Source organism: Panthera tigris, chromosome E1 (assembly GCF_018350195.1).
Source record: "Panthera tigris isolate Pti1 chromosome E1, P.tigris_Pti1_mat1.1, whole genome shotgun sequence".
Taxonomy (NCBI): Eukaryota; Metazoa; Chordata; class Mammalia; order Carnivora; family Felidae; genus Panthera; species Panthera tigris.
In genome coordinates this window covers 4,656,961-4,684,956 of record NC_056673.1, presented here as the reverse complement: position 1 = coordinate 4,684,956, position 27,996 = coordinate 4,656,961, and the positions used below count along the sequence as shown (strand labels likewise).

The 27,996-nt window shown below is 42.9% G+C and overlaps 1 protein-coding gene and 1 long non-coding RNA gene across 2 annotated transcripts in view; one reads left to right on the top strand and one right to left on the bottom strand.

Moving 5' to 3' along the window:
* LOC122233501 overlaps nt 1-27,996 on the bottom strand; it is a 78,443-nt gene that overhangs the window by 42,001 nt on the left and 8,446 nt on the right. Inside the window, exon 2 of the long non-coding RNA XR_006211048.1 lies at nt 12,519-12,620. This is a non-coding gene — a long non-coding RNA (uncharacterized LOC122233501). The remainder of the gene's footprint in view (nt 1-12,518; nt 12,621-27,996) is intronic.
* LOC102967510 (myosin-8) lies at nt 10-27,735 on the top strand. Its single transcript, XM_007085947.3, has 38 exons — nt 10-219; nt 1,417-1,560; nt 1,646-1,802; nt 4,765-4,792; nt 4,894-5,002; nt 5,086-5,178; nt 5,311-5,374; nt 6,028-6,126; nt 6,218-6,321; nt 6,550-6,688; nt 7,857-7,975; nt 8,066-8,215; nt 8,332-8,502; nt 9,388-9,697; nt 9,808-9,875; nt 11,704-11,791; nt 11,875-11,992; nt 12,372-12,495; nt 12,591-12,727; nt 14,383-14,638; nt 16,765-17,007; nt 17,101-17,277; nt 17,358-17,503; nt 17,587-17,677; nt 17,767-18,156; nt 18,812-18,938; nt 19,516-19,634; nt 19,762-19,958; nt 21,057-21,240; nt 21,325-21,490; nt 21,588-21,712; nt 23,040-23,348; nt 24,069-24,272; nt 25,333-25,458; nt 25,546-25,716; nt 25,899-26,003; nt 26,573-26,668; nt 27,568-27,735. The coding sequence occupies exons 1-38, from the start codon at nt 10-12 to the stop codon at nt 27,715-27,717; spliced, it is 5,814 nt and encodes a 1,937-aa protein (XP_007086009.2). The 3' UTR covers nt 27,718-27,735.

Below are 27,996 nucleotides of genomic sequence, written 5' to 3'. Positions count from 1 at the left end.
ACTGCAGCCATGAGCGCGAGTTCAGATGCTGAGATGGCGGTTTTTGGCGAAGCAGCTCCCTACCTCCGAAAATCGGAAAAGGAGCGGATTGAGGCCCAGAACAAGCCCTTCGATGCTAAAACATCAGTCTTTGTCGCGGAGCCCAAGGAGTCCTATGTGAAGAGCACCATCCAGAGCAAAGAAGGAGGGAAAGTAACGGTCAAGACTGAAGGTGGAGCAGTGAGTATAAACACGGGGAGAGAACAGTCCCTGTTGTATTTCTGGGTCTCCTCACCTCAAAGTGAAGCTCTAATGGCTTAGAATCTCTAAGCCTATGGCCAACACAAACATCCTTCCAGTACGTTCCCGACACCCGATTTGGACTGCAGAGGAAGGTCCCAGCAGCTATCTCCTTTCCTCCACTTCCCATCCACCCACAGGACTTCAACACACTAGAATCAGCCGCCACCGCATCCCCGCAAACCCTACTTCCCAATCTAAATCCCCTTGGGTGGGGGGAATAGAAGCTAGCTTCTCCTGTCAGAAAACTATTATTTACTTAGCTAAATAATGTATTAATAACCCCATTACTCCGCCCACCCCCAGATTGAAGTTTCTTGTATGAATGGCCAGGAAAAATTAAAAATTTAACCTCTTAAAATAAGAGTAAAAAGATACAAATTGATGGAGCACCTGGGTGGCTCAGTTGGTTAGGCGTCTGACTTTGGCCCAGGTCATGATCTCATGGTTCGTGAGTTTGAGCCCCACATCCGGCTATGTGCTGACAGCTCAGAGCCTGAAGCCTGCTTCAGATTCTGTGTCTCCCTCTCTCTCTCTCTGCCCCTCCCCCCACTCTCCCCCCCCCTTCTCTCTCTCTCTCTCTCTCTCTCTCAAAACTAAATAAACGTTAAAAAAAGTTTTTTAAAAAAGATACGAACTGGGGCGCCTGGGTGGCTCAGTCAGTTAAGTGTCCGACTTCAGCTCAGGTCATGATCTCGCGGTCCGTGAGTTCAAGCCCCGCGTCGGGGTCTGTGCTGACAGCTCAGAGCCTGGAGCCTGTTTCCGATTCTGTGTCTCCCTCTCTCCGACCCTCCCCCATTCATGCTCTGTCTCTCTCTGTCTCAAAAATAAATAAACATTAAAAAAAATTTTTTAAAAATCAAAAAAAAAAAAGATACGAACTGATAAATAAACGTGGGACGGGGGATTGTGGGAAGAAAAAAAATCTTTAAAAAAAGGTGGTACCCTAGCTCATCAGAGGAGACAGATTTACTGTGTCAAACTCTGAAACAAATATAATTTCATGCCTTTATTTAAAGAATACTGAATAATATAATGAAAAGTATCTGTAATTATAGTTTTGCAAGCAAACCAAACAGACAAACCAATCCTACATCAAGCTGTCAATACCAAGTCATCTCTCACTTTCCTTGCCAGACTCTAACTGTCAGGGAGGACCAGGTCTTCCCTATGAACCCTCCGAAATATGACAAGATTGAGGACATGGCCATGATGACGCACCTGCACGAGCCTGGAGTGCTGTACAACCTCAAAGAGCGTTACGCAGCCTGGATGATCTACGTGAGTGCCCTTTGGCATCTCCTTATTCTGTCCCCCTTTCCGAGTGAAGACAAGATCCACATGCTGCATTTTCTGGTTTTCTCAGACCTACTCAGGCCTCTTCTGCGTCACCGTCAACCCTTACAAGTGGCTGCCGGTGTACAACCCCGAGGTGGTGGCCGCCTACCGAGGCAAGAAGCGCCAGGAGGCCCCGCCCCACATCTTCTCCATCTCCGACAACGCTTATCAGTTCATGCTGACGGGTGAGTGATGCAGCCATTTGCAGAAATGTGGAAACGGAATCTTTAATGAGCAAACAGACTCTGACTGGAACTTGATTATCACACATTGCAGCCACACGGGCCTCACTGTTTTCAAGGAACTTCCAGAGTATAATATCATACGCTCTTCCCAGCAGCCACCCCCATTTCATAGAGTAGAGAAGCTAGCTGAGTTCATTCACTGACCTGCCCATACTAACTCAGCTATTAGTGGAAGCCTAGCCAAAACAATTAGCAGGCCTCTGCAAAGATGTCGTCCACTATATTTTTTAATTCCTGAAAAAAAAGTTCAAATTGATTATTTTAAAATAAGCACATCCAGGGGTGCCTGGGTGGCTCAGTTGGTTATGTCCGACTCTTGATTTCGGCTCAGGTCATGATCTCACAGTTTGTGAGTTCAAGCCCCATGTCAGGCTCTGTGCTGACAGCTCAGAGTCTGGAGCCTGCTTCCAGTTCTGTGTCTCCCCCTCTCTCTCTGCCCCTCCCCTGCTCGTATTCTGTCTCTTTCTCTCTCAAAAATAAATGTTAAAATAAATAAATAAATAAATAAATAAATAAATAAATAAATAAAATAAACACATCCACAGCAATCAAGAAAAGTAGTTACCAGCTATAGCTGGAAAGCTTTGCAAATTCTTGTCTTTATCTTTAAATGACACAGCTAATATTGCCAGCCTTGGGGGTAGGACACGTGTAAAGAAAGAGCTACCACTTTCTTCCTGATGATTTCTTTTTTTAATTTTTTTTTCAACGTTTTTTATTTATTTTTGGGACAGAGAGAGACAGAGCATGAACGGGGGAGGGGCAGAGAGAGAGGGAGACACAGAATCGGAAACAGGCTCCAGGCTCAGAGCCATCAGCCCAGAGCCTGACTCGGGGCTTGAACTCACGGACCGCGAGATCGTGACCTGGCTGAAGTCGGACGCTTAACCGACTGCGCCACCCAGGCGCCCCTCTTCCTGATGATTTTGAAGCATTTCCTATTAGAATGGAAGAAAATAAAAATACCTCTTCCTCTGACAATATTCTTGAAATCATATCAAAGTGTGTTATTTCTGTCTTATCAAAGCATAAACAAACAGCTTTGATACACAGTATAGGCCCAAGTACAGCATTAAAACCTTTTATCTTCACACACCAAATGTATTGCCTTTGGAAATATTCGAAATTCCTGAGTTTCCTGTTGTTCCAAAGGATTTTGGAAACTGAGAGGGTTTTATTCTCTTTTGGTTTTTATTTGTTTGTTTGTTTTTGCTGCACTTGTTGTTAAGCTGTCTATTAAAGGAGACAAGAGAGGAGAAAGGAATAAAATAGGAATCTTCCATGACAAATTGGCCAGCAATTCTACAAGGATTTCATGCCAGGAAACTGTTCTTTGGTTGTCAACAGAAGTTAACTACCTTCCAGAAATGATCCAAAGGCTGGCTCATTTTGGAGGTTTTAATACTCAGCAGCTGCACTGACCCTGCTATGTACACCCCCACCCCCACCAAGGTCTCCACTCCCCAAACTTTGGAGCTGCTCCAAATCCAAGATTACTCATGGCTCCCAAACGTGATTCGCATATAAAACCATGCAAAACCATGGCATTTGACGTGGTTAATGTTATTTTAGCATTGCCAAGACAGCCTCGAACTTTGTTTTCTTATCTGTGCTCCCATGAGATGTGATATGATCTTTTATAATTTTTCTGCTATTGGGAAAAAAATCAATTTGAGTATGTTCTAAAATCCGTATCTACATCTCTGAGTAGAACTCTGAAGATCCCTAAAGTCTACATCCACATCTAAATAACAGGCAGATTTGTATCTGTTTCCCTAATAGGTTTTTTGAGAATTCACTCAAATCTATAATCCATGAGTACAAAATTCGATATTTAACAAATCAGAAAATTGGTATAGATCCAACATATCAGCATATAACTAGTGACAATTTCTGTTTCTATTATTTTGAAATGTACATAAAATTAAAGGGAACATAAGACTAAATGAACACATTTATAATTCCAGATCCCTTCCCGATAGTGTTACCAGCAGTCAAATGAGTCCTATCAAGAGTTGGGAGGAGGCTAGGTAGTAGAAAAATATATACACTGCAAGACAGAAGACCTGAATATATTTGAGCTTAACAAGCTATGTAATTGTTATTAGAAAAGTCATTTATTCCTCTCTGGGTCTCAGCTGTTTTATCTGTTAAATAAAAGAGTTGGCCTAAGTAATTTCTAAGATCCATTATGACTTCAAAATTCTATAATCCGTACTAAAATATTTATCAATAAAATTACATGATGCCTGGGATTTTCTTTAAAACAATCCAGGGAGGATGGAATGGGAGTACAGAGGACATAAAATTGGCTAAGTGACAATAATTGTCGAAGCTGTATGATGGGAACCCAGGGGGCTCTTTATATTATTGTCTCTACTTGGTATCTGAAATTTCTAATCACAAAGGTTTTTAAATTAATAAAATACAAAAAAAGGGAAACTGGGTGGCTCAGTGGATTACGTGTCCGACTCTTGATTTCGGCTCAGGTCACCATCTCACGGTTTGTGAGTTCGAGCCCTGCACTGGGCTCTGCACTGACATCATGAATCCGGCTTAGGATTTTGTGTCTCCATCTCTCTCTGCCCCTCCCCAGCTCATGCACACGTGTACACGTGCTCTCTCTCTCAAAAATAAACATTAAAAAATAAATAAATAAAATAAAATACAAAAGGAAACAGATGATAGCTTGCCTCTTATTTTCACAAATTTTCACAAATTTTACTCCAAGAGCCAAGAGCTATTTGAGGGCTAACTAGAAAACTACATTCATAGGTGACATCTTCAACATGTTAAAAAGAATAAGCTGTGTTTGATCTAAATGGATTCAATAATCTTTATATTGAATGTTCTTGTTCTTGTTTTCGTTTTTTAACTGATGGTCTTGATTTCTCTTTCACAGATCGTGAGAACCAGTCCATCCTGATCACGTACGTGACTTTTTCCTCCTCTGGTTTGTGGTGATTGTCTTAGATACAGACAACGTGAGTTGTAGTAGTTCTGTTCTCATCTCTGGTCACTGTGTTGGCAGCGGCGAATCCGGGGCAGGGAAGACCGTGAACACCAAGCGTGTCATCCAGTACTTTGCAACAATTGCGGTCACAGGGGAGAAGAAGAAGGAGGAAGCTGGCAAAATGCAGGTGGGTCTGGGGTCAGACTCAAGATGTCAGGGCTCTCAGGAAGTCTGGAGCCCTGGAGGTGAGGACCGTGCTTGCCTTTGCAGGGGACTCTGGAAGATCAAATCATCAGCGCCAACCCCCTACTGGAGGCCTTTGGCAACGCCAAGACCGTGAGGAACGACAACTCCTCTCGCTTTGTGAGTCTCTTGGTCACAGAAGGCTCTTCTCAGCCCTTAGGTGCCCGAGAAAGCATGTGTGAATTATCATTTCGATTGCATCATTCTGTGCCCTTCAACTTTTTAATACTAAGTAATCTTTCTCTTTTCAAGGGTAAATTCATTAGAATTCATTTTGGTACTACAGGGAAGCTGGCTTCTGCAGATATTGAAACATGTGAGTAATAGGACCACTGAAAATCAAAACAGAGGGACAGGTGACTTCCTTCGCAGGCATATTCAGCAACACCTGGTGTGCACTGAGCCTGCTGCCAGTGTTGCCCATGAGCTAATGGCCAGACTTAGACATAATCCACCGCATGCCCCATCTACCTCGATGCAGACTGATGGTTCCGGAGCACATTCTGAAATTCCTGCCACAGAGCAACTCTGACATTTTTTCTAGGACAAACACTAGGACTACTTACAGGTTCCTATGAGTTACCTATAGGTTTACAACGCTTCTCTGTGATTTGCTCTTGATCTGAGCTTTGGTAGGTGTTTCTAAGGAGCCACTCACCACAAAGTCTCCCTGAGAAAGGAGGGGAATATTACAGATCAATTATAATACAGAAGTCATGGGTCTCCCATATTAAAAGTTTACTTTTACTAGAGCAGACATGCTTCAGTGTCTGCTCTTAAATGGTGAGAAACTTGGGCAGTTGCCATATGTATTTGGAATTCTTATATGTAACACCAAAAGGATTGACCATCAGGTAGAAATCTCAATGGAGCCAAATACAATGTTCCCAATTTTAGTAAAGACACCAAGGTTCATTTAATATTTCAGCAGCATTGATTTTTTTTCTAAATATCTACTTCTATTTCCAGATCTTCTAGAAAAGTCTAGAGTTACTTTCCAGCTGAAGGCAGAAAGAAGCTACCATATTTTTTATCAGATCACTTCCAATAAGAAACCAGATCTGATTGGTAAGAAATAACTTAAATTCACAGATGAACATTAGTATTTTTATTAACAACTTCTAGTGTAAAATGTATACCCTGACTTCTGTGTACCCAGAAATGCTCCTGATCACCACCAACCCTTATGACTATGCCTTCGTCAGTCAAGGGGAGATCACAGTCCCCAGCATTGATGACCAAGAGGAGCTGATGGCCACAGATGTAAGTCACTCACACACACTCACACTCATACTCATTCATTCATACATACACACAGACACACACACACACACACACACACACACACACACACACACACACACACACTGTAAAAAAATGCATTATGTGTGTGAACAGCCCACTATAGGTGTGGTTACCTTAGGACACAGTATAAATTCTCCAAAATAAGTTAGTTTCTTCTGCCCTCACCTCTGTCCTTTCTCCTGCCAGAGTGCCATTGACATCCTGGGCTTTACTCCTGAAGAGAAAGTTTCCATCTACAAGCTCACAGGGGCCGTGATGCATTATGGGAACATGAAGTTCAAGCAAAAGCAGCGTGAGGAGCAGGCCGAGCCAGATGGCACGGAAGGTACCAGATGAATCTCCTTCTGGGCCTGAATTAAAGAATATGGTGGGGGGGGAGGGGGGCTATTCTAAACTCACAACTTCATCACAACTGGACTTCTGACGGGCACGTATGTATTTACACATACGGCATGCTTTCCTCGCCCCCATTCCTTCCTCATGTCTCTGTATCGCCATCATTTCTAAGCAGCCCAAACAAGTGAAAATGAACCCTTATAGGCACTTATCAAGAGATATCTGAGAGCACAACCTGGGGCCAGATCATGAGAGAATGAGACGGCGCAGTGCTTCTGCTCTGCCTTGGCAATGGTGGCTTATCAGCCTATTTCAGCACTAGCTGGGTAAACTGGTGGCTGGCTATACGGGATCTGCCCAAACATGGGGCTGGGGCTGAAGGATGTCCCTAGACATCTGTATGCATGTGTGTGCTGTCTGCATATAAACCCATACACAGTCTAGGCAGTAAGATTAATATAAAAAAACTGAGAAAGAAAAAAATCATATATTCCACGTGTGGAACATACAGGACCTACCAAGGAAGCTGAAGTTATTTGTCCCCTGAAGCCTTTCCTGACCACTTCAGCTTGACATATTTTCTCCCTCCTCCTAAACTTTTCAGCAGTTACTCTGCACCTGACATATGGCATTTACATTATAGTCACTGACACAATTTTAGAAAGAGACCCTGTAGGGGTCACATGGTGAAATTTAATACCCTCATATTCAGAGAGTGAAACTGAACGAGTGGATTTAAGTTGGGAGGAGCAAAACTGAAATGAGGATCCAAACATTGACACTTTTATCCCTCTCTAACAGTAAATATTAAGATGGATTTATCTTCTCCTTCCAACTACACCTGATGTGTCTGCCTTAAGGGCAGAGACAACGGCTTTTGCCTTACATAAAGTGTCACAATAAACACTGGACATATGTTCACTGTTGATGAATTTCTCAAAAGCTACTTGCAATAAATCTCCAAAGTCCAGTATAGCCGACTATTTATTAGCGAGTACATGCTCTCAGGTACAGAAAGCCTCATCTGACCCTCTACATAATTACTTAAAGCTTTTTTTTTTATAAAGAGTAAAGAAAATTAATTAGATGAAAATAGAAAATTAGCTTAAAGAGGATATCTGCTATTAAACAACATTTCTTGAATTGTGTCTCTGCAGTTGCTGACAAGGCAGCCTACCTCCAGAGTCTGAACTCTGCTGACCTGCTCAAAGCCCTCTGCTACCCCAGGGTCAAGGTCGGCAACGAGTACGTCACCAAAGGCCAGACTGTGCAGCAGGTAAGTGAACGGCCTCAATGAATCACACACATCCCCAGCCTTCTCAACACGTCTTTAGTAACGGCAACAATCGTTACTCTGTCCACGAAGGTATACAACGCAGTGGGCGCCCTGGCCAAGGCCGTCTACGAGAAGATGTTCCTGTGGATGGTCACCCGCATCAACCAGCAGCTGGACACCAAGCAGCCCAGACAGTACTTCATCGGGGTCCTGGACATCGCCGGCTTTGAGATCTTTGATGTGAGTTGTTGGAGTAAGCGGCCCTGTTAAGGCCCCTCCGCTTCGTGTCTGCTCTGCCGAATTCCCCCTGGGTTTCCCAAACTCACTTGAGCTCTTTGGTGTTTGCAACGCCCTAGTTCAACAGCCTGGAGCAGCTGTGCATCAACTTCACCAACGAGAAGCTGCAACAGTTCTTCAACCACCACATGTTCGTGCTGGAGCAGGAGGAGTACAAGAAGGAGGGCATCGAGTGGACGTTCATCGACTTTGGGATGGACCTGGCTGCCTGCATCGAGCTCATCGAGAAGGTGAGTAGGACTTGTTAAGAAAGGCTGACTGCAAGGACAACCCTCCCAAGTGTCTGAAGCAATTCTAGAAAGTATCACTGTGATCTAAATAGATGGATATCAGAATTCCTCTTTAGAACGAACTCCCTCTTTTCAACTTTTACATGAGAAGGATCAGTGTTTAGTTTTGTTGTGTCCTGAACGGTTTGGTTCTAACAGCAACGCAACCCGGTTTTTAAGCTGCTCTGAGAACTCAACTGAGGTGATGTGCTCTGCTACCAGAAGTACCTCATTAGTCCTCAATCTATCCCTGCTACGATCCCAGGTGTCAGCAGCAAAAATAAGTCTTTTTTCTAGATAAAAATTAGTACACATGTAACCCAGCTAAGGCCTGTATGAAAGGTAATCTGTTCACAGGTCAAGAAGTCCAATTACTTATGCTTTTCCATAATCTATCTTTAAGGAGATTAAATACAGAAAATGTCTTAAATAAGGTTTGGGTTATTTTTACTATTAATTACTGCACCTAAAGGAAACATCACTCTAAGTCAGTAAGTCCTTTTCGTAGCAAAATAAAACAATGACAGCAGATTAATTCACTCAATAGGCAAAAAGTGTGATGATACAGAAGATTTTAACAAACTGCCCAGACATGCTCTGCTGACATTTGGAGTCTGAATTCAGCTATTCTTTTAACTGAAAATGTTGCTTTGGATTGAATATGGCAAGGAATGGTGGAAACATCATTCTAGTGATAACAAAAGGACTTCTTTGTGAGCTATGACCCTATTTTATTTTACATATTTTTTAATTGGCAGTTCTAATAATTTAATCAAATAAAGTCACCATGTCTGTATCTTTTGAGAGAAGGCAGGTTGACACTAATATCCACCTTTCTGAATCCAGCCACTGGGCATCTTCTCCATCCTGGAGGAGGAGTGCATGTTCCCCAAGGCCACGGACACCTCCTTCAAGAACAAGCTGTATGACCAGCACCTGGGCAAGTCCGCCAACTTCCAAAAGCCCAAGGTGGTCAAGGGCAGGGCCGAGGCACACTTCTCGCTGATCCACTACGCCGGCACCGTGGACTACAACATTGCCGGCTGGCTGGACAAGAACAAGGACCCCCTGAATGACACCGTGGTTGGGCTGTACCAAAAGTCCGCAATGAAGACTCTGGCCAGTCTCTTTTCCACATATGCTAGTGCTGAAGCAGGTACTTTCTGTGCCTTCCATCTATATTAAACCTATTCCCCCAGAATGTCCATACAACATTCCAGCCTCTAGGATTCTACTTTAATTGATGGGTTTTTCTTTCTACCTCAGACAGTGGTACAAAGAAAGGTGCTAAGAAGAAGGGCTCCTCTTTCCAGACTGTGTCAGCCCTCTTCAGGGTAAAGTACAAAGTCCATCCCAAAATCCTATTTTCTTTTTTTTAATGGTTTTTTTTTTTTTTTGAGAGAAAGAGAGAAAGAAAGAGAGAGGGAGAGCAAGTGGAGGAGGGGCAGAGAGAGAGGGAGACACAGAATCCAAATCCAAAGCAGGCGCCAGACTCTGAGCTGTCAGCACAGAGCTCAATGTGGGGCTTGAACTCACCAACTGTGAAATCATGACCTGAGCTGAAGTCGGACCTTAACTGACTGAGCCACCCAGGTGCTCCTCAAAATCCTATTAAGTTTCTATGAATTATCATGATTACAGGGTTTGAAATAAATTATAACAGAATAGAATGTTCTAATATTCTCTTATCATGGTAGAACCAAAGCAAAACCACTCTTACAGGGTCAGATGCTTTACCCATTATCCCTCATTATGATCATCTGATGTATTGAGGAATGCCAAAACATCCTTAGAAGCTTACTTATTACATAATCAGGCTGATTTCTAAAGAAGCATAGCTGAACTTCAAGGCTGTCCCTAGGGAAGCCGTATCTTTATTCTACTAATGTTGCCCTTTGAGATGCTCCCGAGTTCCTGTTTGAGAAGGAACCAGAGATACACTCTTTAGGACATCCCTCCACCAAAACACATCTTCATCCTCCGAGGTGGATTGAATTTTTTGTAATGGCTGGAAATCATCTAAAGCCAAGCCTAGTGATATATGGATGATTAAGCTTAGAAAATATATCTTGAGATTAAAATAACAACAATTTTACTACAAATAATGTGATTTTGTTAGGTAGCTTAAAAACTGTCGCCTCCAAAGGGACGTGTGTGAAATGTCTGGATTAATGGCTGCTTTGTCAGAATCTGTATGGCTAAGTCTCATTCCTCTTAAAACTAAAATGAGGATATAATCCATGACTGAAACAGTAAAACCAGCCTGTCCTTTTTCTATCAAATTGCATTATCTCATGGAGGCTCTTGCTTCATCAACTCATCCTTGTATGTATCTTCAAGATTAGAAGCTCACAGTAATTATTTTATTTCTGAATAGTTAAATGAGACATGAAAGACAAAGAAAAAGCCACTCTGCCTTCTCAGAGTATACCTAAGAAATATTTACATATGAGTTTCCTATAGTTGAGTAAAACATCATCATCGGTCATAAACAGTTATTCAACTTCTGGAATAAGTCCTTCCAGATGCTTCAGACTGTGGATCATTCTTCCTATGCACCCGAAATCCACCTAAACAAGGTTATATAGTCTCAGGATTTTAGACTCTTCAAAAAAACGACAAAACAATACAAAACAAGAAGTCACAGGTCCCAGGGAATAATAAACTTGAGGAAGGAATGGCTAACCTAGGTTACCACTGTAAACTACTACTGTGAAAATTACCAGCACTGAGACAGACGGAAGAGGCCTTAGAGGTAATCTCAACTCTTCAGATTAATGCCCAGAGAGTCGAAAGGGATTTTACAGAAGTCAAGCAGCTCATTAGCTGGCAGAACGAGACCACAGTCTTTTGTCTTCTGATTCCCAGTTGAGAACAATTCCTATGCATCAAGGCTACTGGATTTGCAGCTTGTTTATAAGGCAGACCCTAGATGTTATAAATGAATACCTTTACAGAGCTGCATTCTTCCCAGCACTTTGACCTGGTGGTTATTTGGCAGGCTAGAGCTCTTGAGACGTTTAAAATACAGAGCAATCGAAGCCTCATAGGCTAATACCTAACAGTTAAGAGAGTGTCTAGGTTTAGTCCAAATAATTACCAAAAAAAGCACTCTGAAATAAAACTTCCTCATCAAGAACTTCCTTCTGTCTGGTTTTCTAGGAAAATTTAAATAAACTGATGACCAATCTGAGGAGCACACACCCTCATTTTGTACGGTGTATCATTCCCAATGAAACCAAAACTCCTGGTAAGATATAAGAGCATGAAATAATCAAACAGGCACAAGTTTGAAAATGGACTACCCAAAACTAAGTACTCTTCTATTTGTAGGGGCCATGGAGCATGAACTTGTCCTGCACCAGCTGAGGTGTAACGGAGTGCTGGAAGGCATCCGCATCTGCAGGAAGGGATTCCCCAGCAGAATCTTATATGGGGATTTTAAGCAAAGGCCTGTCTCTCTTTGTTTGTATTTCACTGCATGCTGCAGACCATTCTGTCACCTTAACTGTTGTCCTCTGTGTCTCATGTATCCTGTGTCTCATGTACCCTACTCAGTGAATACTGTAAAATTAAGAAGTCAAATAATATAGTCCCGTGGTAGCAGGGCAGGAGAACAGTTCAAAGGGGTGGTATTTCTTACAAACAGGAAGGAGGCATGCATTAGGCAAAAGAAAAATCACATTGTTTTACTGTTGGAACTTAAAACGACATGTGGATTTTCTACTTTTACTTTTTATATGATTTTTGTTAATGCTTCTTTTTGGTGTCTCAGTTTCCACATATAATCACACCTCCCTAATAATTCTTTTCTTTGTTTCACTGAACAGATACAAAGTTTTAAACGCAAGTGCTATTCCAGAAGGACAGTTCATCGACAGCAAGAAGGCTTCTGAGAAACTTCTCGCCTCTATTGATATTGATCACACCCAATATAAATTTGGGCATACCAAGGTATAGCTGTTATCTATGCATACCTGACCCATTCCCTTCACCATTTCTGCATCTTCTGTACTATAGGGATGACATGGGATTCACTTTTCCTCCAGGTGTTCTTCAAAGCTGGCCTTCTGGGTCTTCTGGAAGAAATGAGAGACGAAAAGTTGGCCCAGATTATAACAAGAACTCAAGCTGTCTGCAGGGGATTCCTAATGAGGGTAGAATATCAGAAGATGTTGCAAAGGAGGTAAAAGTTGTGCAGATTATCAGAACTGTAAGATCCCTTGGGGACTATTACTCAGTGTTCTTTCTTCATTAACTTTCATTTTGTGGCTGATACGTGCTTCTCACACAGTTCAGAACTCACTCCTACAACACATCAGCCTTGCTTAACCCCTCACATTTGGGACTCCTTCCAATTTCTCCTTTTCCCTCCACCTCACATAGACCTGCCAGAATACTCGGCAATAAGCACCATTTTCATCAGGCCGTATCTCAGTCTGTGCCTCCCATTTCACGTCAAATCCAAGTTTCCCTGCGTGGCCATCAAGGCTGTCTCTATTCCCCACTACATCCGTCATCCCCAGCCACACAGCCTTTTCCAGCCAGGCTAGACAATTCACTTGTCTGTTTTCATGTTTGCCCCAGCCTTTTCCCCTCATCCTAATTTCCCTACTTACCAATTCAGAACATGCACTTCTTTCTCCAATAAACCTCGTCCAGCTTGCTCTACCCAGCACTACTGTGCTCCCTACGACCCCCCCCCCCCCGCCACCACACATTTTGCTCATCTGTGCTTATTTGGATTTGCACTGTAAGTGTTCCCAAGCCTTTCCCATGTGTCTACATTATGGCTTCTGCATGGTATTTGCCTTCTCAGAGTCATGGTTCTTGTAATTTGCACCTATACAGAAACAGAATTTACATTTTAATAATAAAGAGGCCTACACATTGCTACAAGGTAGTCAAACCTTGTTTTGTCTATTGCTACAGTCTGCAGAAGGGGTGTCTTTTATTACTATTTAAAATTTTATTTAAATAAAACAAATTTGAGTGCTCAATGCATACTAAATCCCCTGCAGAAATTAACAATTTAGACAACTAAGAATGAGAGGCATTTAAAAGAATTTGAGAAACATCAGTACATTGTCTGAAGAAGCTAACAAAAGCTGATGAGTGGATAATTCAGTGGTAATCAAAATAAGAGGAAAGGCTTCAAGAAAGACAGGCTACATCAGAAGTTCACACAGCGGGGAAACACAGAAAGCACCCTATGCCATCTTACAGCTCACATCTGTGTGCCAGCAGCCAAGCGGCACACTCAGCTTACAACTGCCACGCCCACTCCCAAATCACTAAGACTGTATATCCAAATTATCTTAAATTGGTATGTGTTGCTCATACCTGCAAAGTATTCCCACTTTAAGGTCAGCTCCTTTGCTAGCGTGGTCAGGTCTTAAAAACACAGAATTAGGGGTGCCTGGGTGGCTCAGTCGGTTAAGCGTCCAACTTCCCTCAAGTCATGATCTCACAGTTTGTGAGTTCGAGCCCCACGTCGGGCTCTGTGCTGACAGCTCAGAGCCTGCAGCCTGCTTCGGATTCTGTGTCTCCCTATCTCTCTGCTCCTCCCCTGCTCACACTCTGTCTCTCATGCTCTCAAAAATAAACATTAAAAAATTGCTTTTAAAAAGAACACAGGATTATTTGGTATGAGCAGTATACATTAGCAAAGTGGTTAGACGGGGAACCAGCAGGAGTGTGTGTGTGTATATAAAGCCTGCGTATAAATCATCTCTACATACGGGATCATTACAAGGGGTATTTGTGTGGAAAATACAAAATAACAACAGTGACGCTGCCTCTGACGGATCAATCTACACTGATATTTTCACGTCATTTCAGAGAAGCCCTCTTCTGCATCCAGTACAACGTCCGCGCCTTCATGAACGTCAAGCACTGGCCCTGGATGAAACTCTTCTTCAAGATCAAGCCCCTCCTCAAGAGCGCGGAGACCGAGAAGGAGATGGCCACCATGAAGGAGGAGTTTCAGAAAACCAAAGACGAACTCGCCAAGTCAGAGGCGAAGAGGAAGGAACTGGAGGAAAAGATGGTCACTCTCTTGAAAGAGAAAAATGACCTGCAGCTTCAGGTTCAATCCGTGAGTACTGTGTATTTGGGATACACCACGTTATGGAAGCGTTTCTGGAAGGCATAGATATTTTGGATTTACAAATAGCTTCATCTTTTTTTTTTTTTAATGTTTTTATTTATTTTTGAGAGAGAGAGACAGAGACGGAGTGTGAGAAGGTGAGGGACAGAGAAAGGGAGACAGAGAATCTGAAGCAGGCCCCAGAATCTGAGCTGTCAGCACAGAGCCCACGAGCCATGAGATCATGACCTGAGCTGAAGTCAGACGCTTAACCTACTGAGCCACCCAGGCGCCCCACAAATAACCTCATCTTGAAACAGAAAATCTCAAGTTACTTTTTTTAGCATTTCGCTTACCTTTCAATAGTCCTGTGAGGAAGACACAGCACAATGACTTCCAAATTACAAATGGAAAAGGGAAGACTAAAGCACGTGTTCAATAACATCACAATTTTAACAGCCACAAAGGAAGCAGTTTAAAGCGAAAACTCAGTCAATATTTTACCCACTTGCCCTGCAGGCTTCATCCCAGCCTCACAAGGATCATCCTATTTTCCGAACGCAGTGTAGGATATTGTATTGAAATGAAAGAAAAATCATTACTCTTATTTCTCTCCATCCCTACTGAGATTTAGTTCAATAAACCTGTTTGCAGTTACCTGAACTGAGTAACCGTAGTCTCAAGTAGAGCCAAGTACCCTCTGCGATTCTTCCTTCGATAGAGACCCCGAGTCTTTAGACTTCCGTTTATTATCTCAGGAAAGAGTTGTAATCAGGGTGGGGGACAGTTCTGGGCTCTGACCAAATGTAACTTCCCATTTCCTTGGACCTAAAGCCCACCAATGTCATGAAGAAACCTAAAATCGTTAAGCTATTTTCAGCTTTTCTTTCTGATAACTTCGCTTACATGAAGGTTACCTTTTCCCAAAAGCACAAGATCAAAAGCCTCTCCATCTTAACCTCTCTTCACAGTTATTATCATCAGTGAATAAATATTTATCGAGTGCATCACTATTAAAAATAACAGCAAAGGAACGCTGGGAAGTCCCCATTATCATCCACTTAGGTGTTTAAACTAAAAAACGTAAGATATGAACAAAACCAGCACTGAGTGAGAAGTTAAAGAAATTCCCTGGGCTAGAGTAATCTAATAAGGCTGAGCTGATTTTTGAGACCCTTAGTCACTCATAAAAAAATGTGTGGAGCTATATAGTGCCTCAAAATTGCATGTTCTTGTATATTCTAAAATTCACATTGAGACTAATAGGTGTTCCGTACAATGGAAATGAAAATTGTGGACAATAGGGGCGCCTGGGTGGCGCAGTCGGTTAAGCGTCCGACTTCAGCCAGGTCACGATCTCGCGGTCTGTGGGTTCGAGCCCCGCGTCGGGCTCTGGGCTGACGGCTCGGAGCCTGGAGCCTGTTTCCGATTCTGTGTCTCCCTCTCTCTCTGCCCCTCCCCCGTTCATGCTCTGTCTCTCTCTGTCCCAAAAATAAATAAAAAACGTTGAAAAAAAAAATTTAACGAAAATTGTGGACAATTACAGCACTGTTAGGGACTATCAGGAAGGTTGGGAGTGTGTGACAAATGGTGCATGGAAAGGTATTCATAGGCATAAAACTGTTTAAGTTCTTTTTCTTTTCCTTTCTAAATCCAGTCCAGCAACTAGCTGTTTGAGGTGAGCAGAGAATAATCAAAACCAAATTTAACCAATCTAAGTCACAATCTTTGAATATTATAGCTAAAGTGTTCCTAGTGGTCATTTATTCCCACTCCCTCAACTCCCTATGAGAAAAGTGAGAACAATAGAACTAAAGCAATTTGCCTGAGTTCATCCATACGGAGGCAATACTGAGACAAGAGCTCAGGCTTCCATTGGCCTATCACTCTTCTAGACACTACTGTGTAGTCAGTGCTTCAATACAATCATTTTTCAGGTTAATTTGCTTCTAAATCTATAGTCTCACTTTTAATTAGCTGCATCTCTCTAAGCCATGTAATAATGTTCAATTAAGTTTAATTTACATTCATACTGAAAGAGTCACCAGAATTCAACAAACACTACTACTTTGTGCAAAGAACAAGTTCAAAATCAGTAACAAGTTTTCTAAATATCTTAATGAATCCCTCCACAGGAAGCTGATGCCTTGGCTGATGCAGAGGAAAGGTGTGAGCAACTCATTAAGAACAAAATCCAGCTGGAGGCCAAGATCAAGGAGGTGACTGAGAGAGCTGAGGATGAGGAGGAGATCAACGCCGAGCTGACGGCCAAGAAGAGGAAACTGGAGGACGAGTGTTCAGAGCTCAAGAAAGACATCGATGACCTTGAGCTGACCCTGGCCAAGGTTGAAAAGGAGAAGCATGCCACAGAGAACAAGGTACGAATCACACTCTGTTCTGCCATATCGAGGTTCCACCAGCCTAGTAAACCTGCTTTAGAGCAGATACCATTTCTTCTTTAATTTTTCAAGGTGAAAAACCTCACGGAAGAGATGGCAGGCCTGGACGAAACCATCGCTAAGCTGACCAAGGAGAGGAAGGCCCTCCAGGAGGCCCACCAGCAGACCCTGGATGACCTACAGGCAGAAGAGGACAAGGTCAACACGCTGAGCAAAGCTAAAACCAAGCTCGAGCAGCAAGTAGATGACGTAAGTGTGGTTCTGATATCCATGTGAAGGATATTTTTAAATACACTTTCAATGTTTAACATACTTTCCTTTCTCATTAGCTTGAAGGGTCATTAGAGCAAGAAAAGAAACTCCGCATGGATCTAGAAAGAGCAAAGAGGAAACTGGAGGGAGACCTAAAATTAGCCCAAGAATCCACAATGGATGTAGAAAATGAGAAACAGCAACTTGATGAGAGACTCAAAAAGTAGGAACTCCAGAAAAACATCCTGTGTGGTATCATCTTTCAATTCCTAGGAGTACTAATATGTCTCATTCTTTTGTCTGAAGGAAAGAATTTGAAATCAGTAATTTGCTAAGTAAAATTGAAGATGAGCAGGCAGTAGAAATTCAACTACAAAAGAAAATCAAAGAGCTGCAGGTGAATCATCTAGCCTCCATTTGTTTCTGTACCCCCAAAACCCCTGAGATTGAGAAGAGTTTATGTTAACGTTGGTGTGTCACCCTCAGGCCCGCATCGAGGAGCTGGAGGAGGAAATCGAGGCAGAGAGGGCCTCCCGGGCCAAAGCAGAGAAGCAGCGCTCAGACCTCTCCCGGGAACTGGAGGAGATCAGCGAGCGGCTGGAAGAAGCCGGCGGGGCCACTTCCGCCCAGATCGAGATGAACAAGAAGCGGGAGGCCGAGTTCCAGAAGATGCGCAGGGACCTGGAGGAGGCCACCCTGCAGCACGAAGCCACGGCGGCCACCCTGAGGAAGAAGCACGCGGACAGCGTGGCCGAGCTGGGGGAGCAGATAGACAACCTACAGAGGGTCAAGCAGAAGCTGGAGAAGGAGAAGAGCGAGTTGAAGATGGAGATCGACGACCTGGCCAGTAACATGGAGACCATCTCCAAGGCCAAGGTACCAAATACCATCTACAAATGATGGTAATTAATAACCTGTAACAACACTCATTGTTCTGTCATTAAACATTGTTTGCTGGCAGCTTACAACACTAATATTTCCTAACATTCTAATATATTCCCTTCTACTTCATTTTTGTCAGTACTTAGTTATGACCCCTTAAGACTATTGCAAAATCCACGTTAAGCAAGCATCAGTATCAGTGGGATAAATGAACAGGCTCCAACGATGACCACTTCAAGGACATTTCCACACTCATCATATTTGAATCCTAGCCTGTCCCATAAAGTTGGTGCCATAACTTCCTACTCACACTTGACTTGAATTTATTCACTCTAAAAATATTTTAAGAATCAAGTTTTAGGGGCATCTGGGTGGCTCAGTCGGTTAAGCATCTGACTTTGGCTCAGGTCAAGATCTCACAGTTCATGAGTTCAAGACCTACGTCAGGCCCTGTGCTGACAGCTCAGAGCCTGGATCCTGCTTTGGAGTCTGTGTCTCCCTCTATCTATGGCCTTCCCCTGTCCACGCTCTGTCTCTCTCTCTCTCAAAATAATAAACATTAAAAAAACCTTTGTTTGAAGAATCTTTTTTTTTTTTTTTTTTTTTACTGCATTCAATGTCTCACCTTTCACTGACACATGTCCTATAGGGGAACCTGGAAAAGATGTGCCGCACTCTAGAAGACCAGGTGAGTGAACTTAAGACCAAGGAAGAGGAGCAGCAGCGGCTGATCAATGACCTGACGGCTCAGAGAGCGCGTCTGCAGACAGAAGCAGGTGGGGGACTTTTCCTGAGCCCTGAAACTACGTACTAAATAAAAGTGATCCCAGAGGTGGGGCGCCTGGGTGGCTCAGTCAGTTAAGCGTCCGACACTTGATTTCGACTCAGGTCATGATCTCCTGGTTCATGAGTTCCAGCGCCGTGTCAGGCTCTATGCTGGCAGTGTAGAGCTTTCTTGGGATTCTTTCTCTCCCTCTCTCTCTCTCTCTGGCCCTCCCCTGCTAGCACTCTCTCTCTCTCAAAATAAATAAACATTAAAAAAAATTTTTTTAAGTGATTCCAGGGGTTCTGAATAAACAGCATTACTCTCTCCCATTTTAGAGGGGAATAAACGAACTGTTGGAATCTGCTGAGCAGGTCAGAAAGAATACAAAGGAAGAATGAGCAGAGTAGTTTGTTATACTCCTGTGGCATTTCTGCTGCTTAACTCCAGTTCTAACCAGTGCTATACTCATAGTTAGAAGCAGATAAAGTATATATTTGATACACGTATATAAATATATACAGATACATAAGAAAGCTTGAGCTTATTTTTATGCCATTAACAAATTCATCTACTTCTCTTATTCTTAGGTGAATATTCCCGACAATTAGATGAGAAAGAGGCTTTGGTCTCTCAGCTTTCAAGGAACAAACAAGCATCTACACAACAGATTGAGGAGCTGAAACATCAGCTGGAGGAAGAAACAAAAGTGAGTTTTACCAAAGGTCTTCTCAGCTAAGCAAATCTAAACACGTCAAGTTAGGTTCTCCTCTGGGTATGTGAACTATGTAGCACTGAATAAACGATTTTAAGTCACTGAAATGGTACTTCCACAGGCCAAGAATGCGCTGGCCCACGCCCTGCAGTCCTCCCGCCACGACTGTGACCTGCTGCGGGAACAGTACGAGGAGGAGCAGGAGGGCAAGGCCGAGCTGCAGAGGGCGCTGTCCAAGGCCAACAGCGAGGTGGCCCAGTGGAGGACCAAATACGAGACGGACGCCATCCAGCGCACAGAGGAGCTGGAGGAGGCCAAGTATGTGCTGTGAACGCTGGGGGAAGAAAACGACATGGTTTCCTAGCTGCACAACTCAACAACTCCCAGCAACACTATGATGATGTTGATGATGATAACATGAGGGTAACAGCAGATGTGAAATTTACTGACTGCACACTATGTGTCAAGTACTATACATATGTCAGCTCATTTAGTATCCATGGCAACATCATGTTTTATCCCTATTTTACAGACAAGGAAACTGAGGCTACGAGAGGTGAACCAACTAACCCAAGAGCACACAATTAATAAATGGTACAGCTAGGATTAGAACCAGATATTCTGATTCCAGAGCCCACCTTTTTAAGTATTGTAATAAGAAGACATAGCTGGAGGCCACCAAATTGTACATAATGTCCACAGTTAGTCTAAATAAAATAAAGCTTTAGTCTGTGTACAGACCAAAGGGGACCTTCAAATAGATCTTCTTGGACTTCAGGGCTAAAGGCTTTTCTGTACCTTAAGTATGTAGAGCTGGCAACACTATGGGGAATGAAGCAAGAATGTAGGCAATTCAGAAGGAAAAATTAAACCTGCCTTTGCTTAAACAGCATGAATTATTCTGATTTATCCACCAATTTCTTTCTCTGGTGAGAATTCCAAATATGTATTAGAAGAAACTAGCTATTTTTCTCTGGGGATAAAGTACATAAAATGAAACGGAAAGGCTGAGAAAGCAAATGAATATGCTCAGTACATTTCTGCCCGGTAAAACACCTAGTTAGCCTGAAATCCTTTTTGGAAAGAGATGAGATATATAAATCAATCAACAAAATTGTCCTGGATAATCATTTTCCGCAACCATACTCAATCAGAAGTCCTTAAAGTCCTGAATCACTTACACAGTAAGACCCATATAATAGAGTGCTAACAGCAGCCTCTAAGAACTGAATTCCGTTGTTCACCATTTTGGACCTTTTCATACAGCAACAATCTAGAAAGCAGTTCTGGCTGCCACAGTTCGGATGACCATACGTAATGCACCATTACAGAAGCAGGACTGAGAAGGGGACCAAGGAAGTGATCGCCTGCTCCTGTTCTTGACCGCTCTCCTTAACTGCTTGGCTAACTTTTCAGGAAGAAGCTGGCCCAACGTCTGCAGGACGCCGAGGAGCACGTAGAAGCGGTGAACGCCAAATGTGCCTCCCTGGAGAAGACGAAGCAGCGGCTCCAGAACGAAGTGGAAGACCTCATGCTTGACGTGGAGAGAACAAACGCGGCCTGCGCGGCCCTGGACAAGAAGCAGAGGAACTTCGACAAGGTGGCCCAGCCTGCTGAAACTTCATCAGAGTTTTACTTGGCCTCCCTGTCTCCTTGCAGAGGCTGACAATTTGCTGCTTTTCAGGTCCTGGCAGAGTGGAAACAGAAGTATGAGGAGACTCAGGCTGAACTTGAGGCCTCCCAGAAGGAGTCCCGCTCTCTCGGCACTGAGCTGTTCAAGGTCAAGAATGCCTACGAGGAATCCCTGGATCACCTGGAAACCCTGAGGCGAGAGAACAAGAACTTGCAGCGTGAGTGCTCTTGAACTTCTGTACTTCCGACAGCCGTGGTAAGACCCTTCCATGCCACACCAGTCTGACCACCTCTCCCTGGTCTATTCACCCACAGAGGAGATTTCTGACCTCACGGAGCAGATTGCTGAGGGAGGGAAGCAAATCCACGAAATGGAGAAGATAAAGAAACAAGTGGAACAAGAGAAATGCGATATTCAGGCTGCCTTAGAGGAAGCAGAGGTACATATTATGATGTTTGGGGCCGGGGGGGGGGGGGGCGGGAATCAAAGACATGGGTGAATACACCCAAAGCAGGCAGTGGATCCATTATTATGCACACAATCTTTATGAAGGACAATTTGGCAATAGTTAGAAAAAGCTTAAAAATGTAATACTATGGGGGCGCCTAGGTGGCTCAGCTGGTTGAGCGTCCGACTTTGGCTTAGGTCATGACCTTGCGGTTTGTGAGTTCGAGCCCCGCATCAGGCTCTGTGCTGACAGTTCAGAGCCTGGAGCCTGCTTCAGATTCTGTGTCTCCCTCTCTCTCTGCCCCTTCCCCGTTCATGCTCTGTCTCTCTCTGTCTCTCAAAAATGAATAAACGTTAAAAAAAATTTTTTTTTAATGTAATACTATGACCCATCAATTCTATATCTGAGACTCTATCTCAAGAAAATTATCTTAAAAACACAAAAATGTGCAATCCAAGAACAAAGATGAAGCAACCAAGGAACATCCATATGATGTAATTCTATGCAACCCTAAACATAATTAACATGGGGAAATATTTATGGTAGACAATTTTTAAAGCAACACACATCTGAATATACACTATAATGTCATCATGCAGAAATATATAGAAGTAGGAAAAAAGACTAGAAAAAATGTACCACAATAAGATGGTTATGTCTGGGTGGGGGGCACAATAGGAGGTTTTTCTTTGTTTTATATATTGCCCCATTTTCTGCAGTGAACATGTACTTTGCAATCAGAAAAACATATGTTTTTAAACTGAGAATTTCTACAACAAGAATTCATATAGCACACATAAACATTTTAATGTTTAATGTTTATGACTGAGAGGCGCCTGGGTGGCTCTGTCAGCTGAGCATCCGAGTCTGGATTTCGGCTCAGGTCATGATCCCAGAGCCATGTGATCGAATCCTATGTCAAGCTCCATGCTGAGCATGGAGCCTGCTTAAGATCCTCTCTCTCTCCCTCAGCCCCTCTCCCCCACATGCTCTCTCTCTCTCTCTCTCTGAATAAGATAACACATGGAGAGTTTATGTTTATTCCATGAGTTTAATCATATAGGTTTTGTTATTACTCCTATGAATATTATTTATATACCGCTTTACACTTTACAAAGCACCTTTATTACAGAGCTACCCTATATAATCTATGGCTGAATAAACAAAAAAAAATGGTGTACTTAGCAGGCTCCTGGAACTGCTGTATTATACTTTGTAAACTCAGACAACTGACATTAATAAGAGTTTGGCTCACAAGGAAATATACTCCAAATATTCAAGTTACTTTCCATTATTAATTGATCACTGTTTTGTTAAGGCATCTCTTGAACACGAAGAGGGAAAGATCCTACGCATTCAGTTGGAGTTGAACCAAGTCAAGTCTGAAGTCGACAGGAAAATCACTGAAAAGGATGAGGAGATCGATCAACTAAAGAGAAACCACATCAGAGTTGTGGAGTCGATGCAGAGCACCTTGGATGCTGAGATCAGGAGCAGGAACGATGCTCTGAGAGTCAAGAAGAAGATGGAGGGAGATCTCAATGAAATGGAAATCCAGCTGAACCACGCCAACCGCCAGGCTGCAGAGGCCCTGAGGAACTACAGGAACACCCAGGCCATCCTGAAGGTAAATGGGTCCACATTAACAGCTAAGTCAGGGAAGTTATCTGTCTTCCATTCGGCAAAACATCTTTGTGCTAAACAATCCAGTTTTTTCTTTTAACAATTTATGTAGCTCACAGTATGCTGGTAAAACCAAATATAAATTAAATATTATATGTACATATACAGAGATTATATTTTTACAGGAACATTATGTAAAAGAACAAACAGAAGCCCAGAGATAAGCTTTGATATGAGAGAAAATGCAAGACTTTGGTACCAATAAGCCTGAGGTTGAAGCTTTTTGTTACTTACTGGCTGCCTGACTTTAGACAAATTATTTAACCTCTCAGAACGTCTGCTGCTTCTTCTACAATATAAGAATGAAAATACTCATATCTCATAGAGTTCCTCTGAGAATCAAACGAGATAACAGATGTCAAGTACTGGGTAGAACATATGGAAAATGCTCTGTAAATGACAGACATTAGTTACTCGCACATGAAAAAATAACCAGTCAATGGCATAAATAGAATGAGAATCTGTCTCCTGATAATTCTCTCTCACCTAAGCCGGTGACATCACCATTTGCACGCTCAAATGACAGAACTGTCATCTCCTGCTCCTGGCACCAGTAAGTTCTTCCAATTCATCTCCTGGAATGTTCATGTCCTCTTCAGAGTGCCTAAGGTTTTGTTTTTGTTTTTGTTTTGTTGTATTTTTTTTGTTTTGTTCTACTTAACAGGACACCCAGCTGCACCTGGACGACGCGCTCCGGGGCCAGGAGGACCTGAAGGAGCAGCTGGCCATGGTGGAGCGCAGGGCCAACCTGCTGCAGGCTGAGATCGAGGAGCTGCGGGCGACCCTGGAGCAGACGGAGAGGAGCAGGAAAATCGCAGAACAGGAGCTCCTGGACGCCAGTGAGCGCGTCCAGCTCCTCCACACCCAGGTAAGGCCTGCAGAGCAAACAGATGCTGGTGTATTGTTAGGTGATGGATAAGAATTAAAGTATGGAAACACTCCATTACTGTAAATATGTGTGTATGTATATTAAAAAAAAAAAAAAGGGATGCAGGATGTGCTCTAAAATGTTAACTGCAAGTTATCTTGGAATGAAGGGACTGTAGGTGACTTTTTGGTGTGTGTTCCTGTCTTCTTTTTTAGGTTTTCTACCAAAAAAGGGAGAGAGTTTTTATAAAAGCAAAATTGACTCTTTAGACTATTTTGAAAACCGTGATGCAGAATAAACTTGAATAAAGATATCTGCTAACTCCCAAATCCAAAAATGTTCTATGTAGTGTTTCTCATCAGGAGTACTTCTGCACTTAACATTATTGTGTTTACTGGCCTTGTGTCTTGCAAGACATTGCTGACTTGCCTGGACATCAAATGCAGTAGCACCTTGTAGTGATTTTGACAAGCAAAATTGTCAAAATTGACAAGCAGGCCAAGAAGGCCATCACTGATGTGAGCAGAGGGCAACACGGTGGTGCTCAAGCAAAATTATCTACCCCCAAATGTCCCCATATGCCTGTTGAGGCAGTACTGATTCCCTCCAAGAACCACTGGGTTAAAATTTTAATAAAATGTTTTCATAAAACTAATTGAGTATTCCCCCAGGGAGCAAACCATGAAAGTTAACAGAGATCCTAACTGAAAAGCTCCCAATGCCAGGCACTCACAAAAAGAATCTATTATTTTCTAATATTTCCAACCTTTTAAGGATAGAATACTAGTAATGTCTGTTCGAAATATAATTGAAAGATAATTATAGGAATTCTTAAATCTCAAAAGTCCTTATGCATAAATTAGAAAGCTACTGGGACAGTAGTGGGGGAGGGGAGTGTTCCAACCTTTCAAATGATTAATACTTTCCACTGAACAAATATTTAAAGTTTAGTAAACTGTTGCCATCAGGTCCCCTGCACAAGCCAACAAGGAAAACATATGTAAAATCCCATGATGGCAGACAGCAAGTCTTGTAAACTTCCATTGACTATTTTTAACAGAACACCAGCCTGATCAACACCAAGAAGAAGCTGGAGACAGACATCTCCCAGATCCAGGGAGAGATGGAAGACATTGTCCAGGAAGCCCGCAACGCAGAAGAGAAGGCCAAGAAGGCCATCACGGATGTGAGCAGAGGGCAACACGGTGGTGCTCGAACTTGAATCCCGATGCGCCAGCCCAGCTCTCAACCGGTTTTGTTTCACTGCTAACAGGCGGCCATGATGGCCGAGGAGCTGAAGAAGGAGCAGGACACCAGCGCCCACCTGGAGCGGATGAAGAAGAACCTGGAGCAGACGGTGAAGGACCTTCAGCACCGTCTGGACGAGGCTGAGCAGCTGGCCCTGAAGGGCGGGAAGAAGCAGATCCAGAGACTGGAGGCCAGGGTGGGTCTCTCACTCTCTCTGAATATGCGAAGGGGAAAGGGCACGCCGTCTACCCTTTCTCCCTACATAGTGATACCCATCTTTGTCGTCGCCCTGAGGACATCCACCCAGTATCTTCAGCAGGTCCTGAGCTAATTAATATCCTTCAAGATTGGCTGTATTCATATCTTTCTCGGTTGTAGGTACGTGAACTTGAAGGAGAGGTTGAAAATGAGCAGAAACGTAATGCAGAGGCTGTTAAAGGTTTGCGGAAACACGAGAGAAGAGTAAAGGAACTTACCTACCAGGTAAGGGGAATAACTTTCTAGAATATCCAGACTTCCTGCTCAAAGGAAAACTGACAACTGGCAACTATTAAAGTGGTATTCACAAATAGATACACATTAACCTGATATATAAATTAAGGGGTAAATGCTACAACTGCTTATCACAGACCCTTTCCTAAGCCGGGAAAATCATGGAGGCCTTTAGAAAATGGCATACAAGAGAAAAGAACACAGGTTTTAAAGCCAGATAAACTGGGTATTCACCCTAATTTGGCCTCACTTAATTTTTTAACTTGGGTAGGTAACTTAACACTCTAAACTTTAGTTTCATTACCTATAAAACAGAGTAACAGCATCTACTCTCCAGAGTAGGGAGGTAAAGATTAAAGAACATGTGTCTAATTCCCTAATACAGTGCCTGCACAGAGTGGACACTTAACAAGAATGGCTACTGTTAACAGTATGGAAGCCTCAACATGGACCAAGTTTACCCCAGGCCCACCTGCCATCATACCAAAGTGATTTACTTTACCACCTGTAGTAGGCTCATTTCATTGTGCTGAGTGCAGATTGTTTTTTCAAACTCCCAGACCGAAGAAGACCGCAAGAATGTTCTCAGGCTGCAGGACCTGGTAGATAAACTACAGGCAAAGGTGAAATCGTACAAGAGACAAGCTGAGGAGGCTGTGAGTATCCTTAAGCCCTTGAGGGAAGAAGAAAACTTATTCTGAGGTAGAAAATGAATAAGACTTCAAAAGAAGAGGTTTTTATCATTAAGCAATTTGTAAGGGTTGGGGGAGGGGGAAGAAAGTTCCAAATAACCCACCTTACTTGATAGCTGCAAAAAATATACCATCACAACTCTGTTCCATGATAAATACTCCTCTTCCTCTAGAAATGCACAAAACTAAGTGTTCTCAAGAGCCAAACATAAATCTTGTACCCCAACCGACTTGTTCATGCACTACCACTATCATCAGGGCCCACCTCTCCACTGCACCGTGACAAATAAAGGCAAGCGGGAAGACCCTCCAGCTTCACTTTTCCTGGTTGTTCCCCATTCTTCTAGACACAGTGCAGTAGGTAGGAAGCGGGCAGGAAGTTAGGAGGGGGAGGAAGGAAGGAAGAGGCTCAAATGGTAATAAGTAAAACCAATAGATGCATGCTTCTTCCCAGACCCACTTTTTCCCTTTCTCTGTATACCAGAGTCAAAATAAATGGCCAAATTTGTTAAGTGAGGTTGTCCCAAAGTTAAAATTTGACCTTGCATTTACTTACTACACCGTCAGGGTACGTGGCTCTCCTCCTCCCTTCTACCCAACTCATGCATCACAAACAGACTTCACATACACCTGGGTTTGCCATACCAAGGTTGTCCCTTCCACTCCAAATGTATTTCTTTCATTCTTTAGAGTGAAAAGAAAAATGTAATTGAAGTTACAAGTTCTGTCCAGATTTTAAGTCAGACGTGGCTTAAAACAGACCATAAGAAGGAAATATCTGGGTTGAGCAGATAATCTGGTTTGGTGACAAGTGCAATGAGAACCACAAAGTCTCATTCTCACAAGTTTCTCTTTCTTCTCAGGAGGAACAATCCAATGTCAACCTCTCCAAATTCCGCAAGCTCCAGCACGAGCTGGAGGAGGCCGAGGAACGCGCTGACATTGCCGAGTCCCAGGTCAACAAGCTGCGGGCAAAGAGCCGGGAGGTCCACACGAAAATCAGTGCGGAGTGAACACAGCTGCCTGATCCTGCCAAGGGGCTGAAGAAATGCACAAAATGTGCTATTCTGGGCCACTTGGCTATGATGTTTATTTTTCTTTTAATGTTGAGTAAATAAAAACTCTAGTAAACTTATAAATTAAACCATACTGTCATTATTTTTCATTTGCAAAATTATTTACTCTCAAATACAGTTCTCACCTAGCTATTTTTTTAATATGATATATGGCTTTGCAGAGCATTCAATTTTTTATACCTCCATCAGCACTCACCTGCACCCCACCCCCACAAG

Excerpts from the sequence above, each read along its gene's own strand:
- LOC102967510 (XM_007085947.3), top strand. The coding sequence starts at position 10 with ATGAGCGCGAGTTCAGATGCTGAGATGGCGGTTTTTGGCGAAGCAGCT. Across the intron at positions 8,503-9,387 it reads GCATCGAGCTCATCGAGAAG|CCACTGGGCATCTTCTCCAT; the intron begins GTGAGTAGGACT and ends TTCTGAATCCAG. Across the intron at positions 21,713-23,039 it reads CTGCCTTAGAGGAAGCAGAG|GCATCTCTTGAACACGAAGA; the intron begins GTACATATTATG and ends TGTTTTGTTAAG.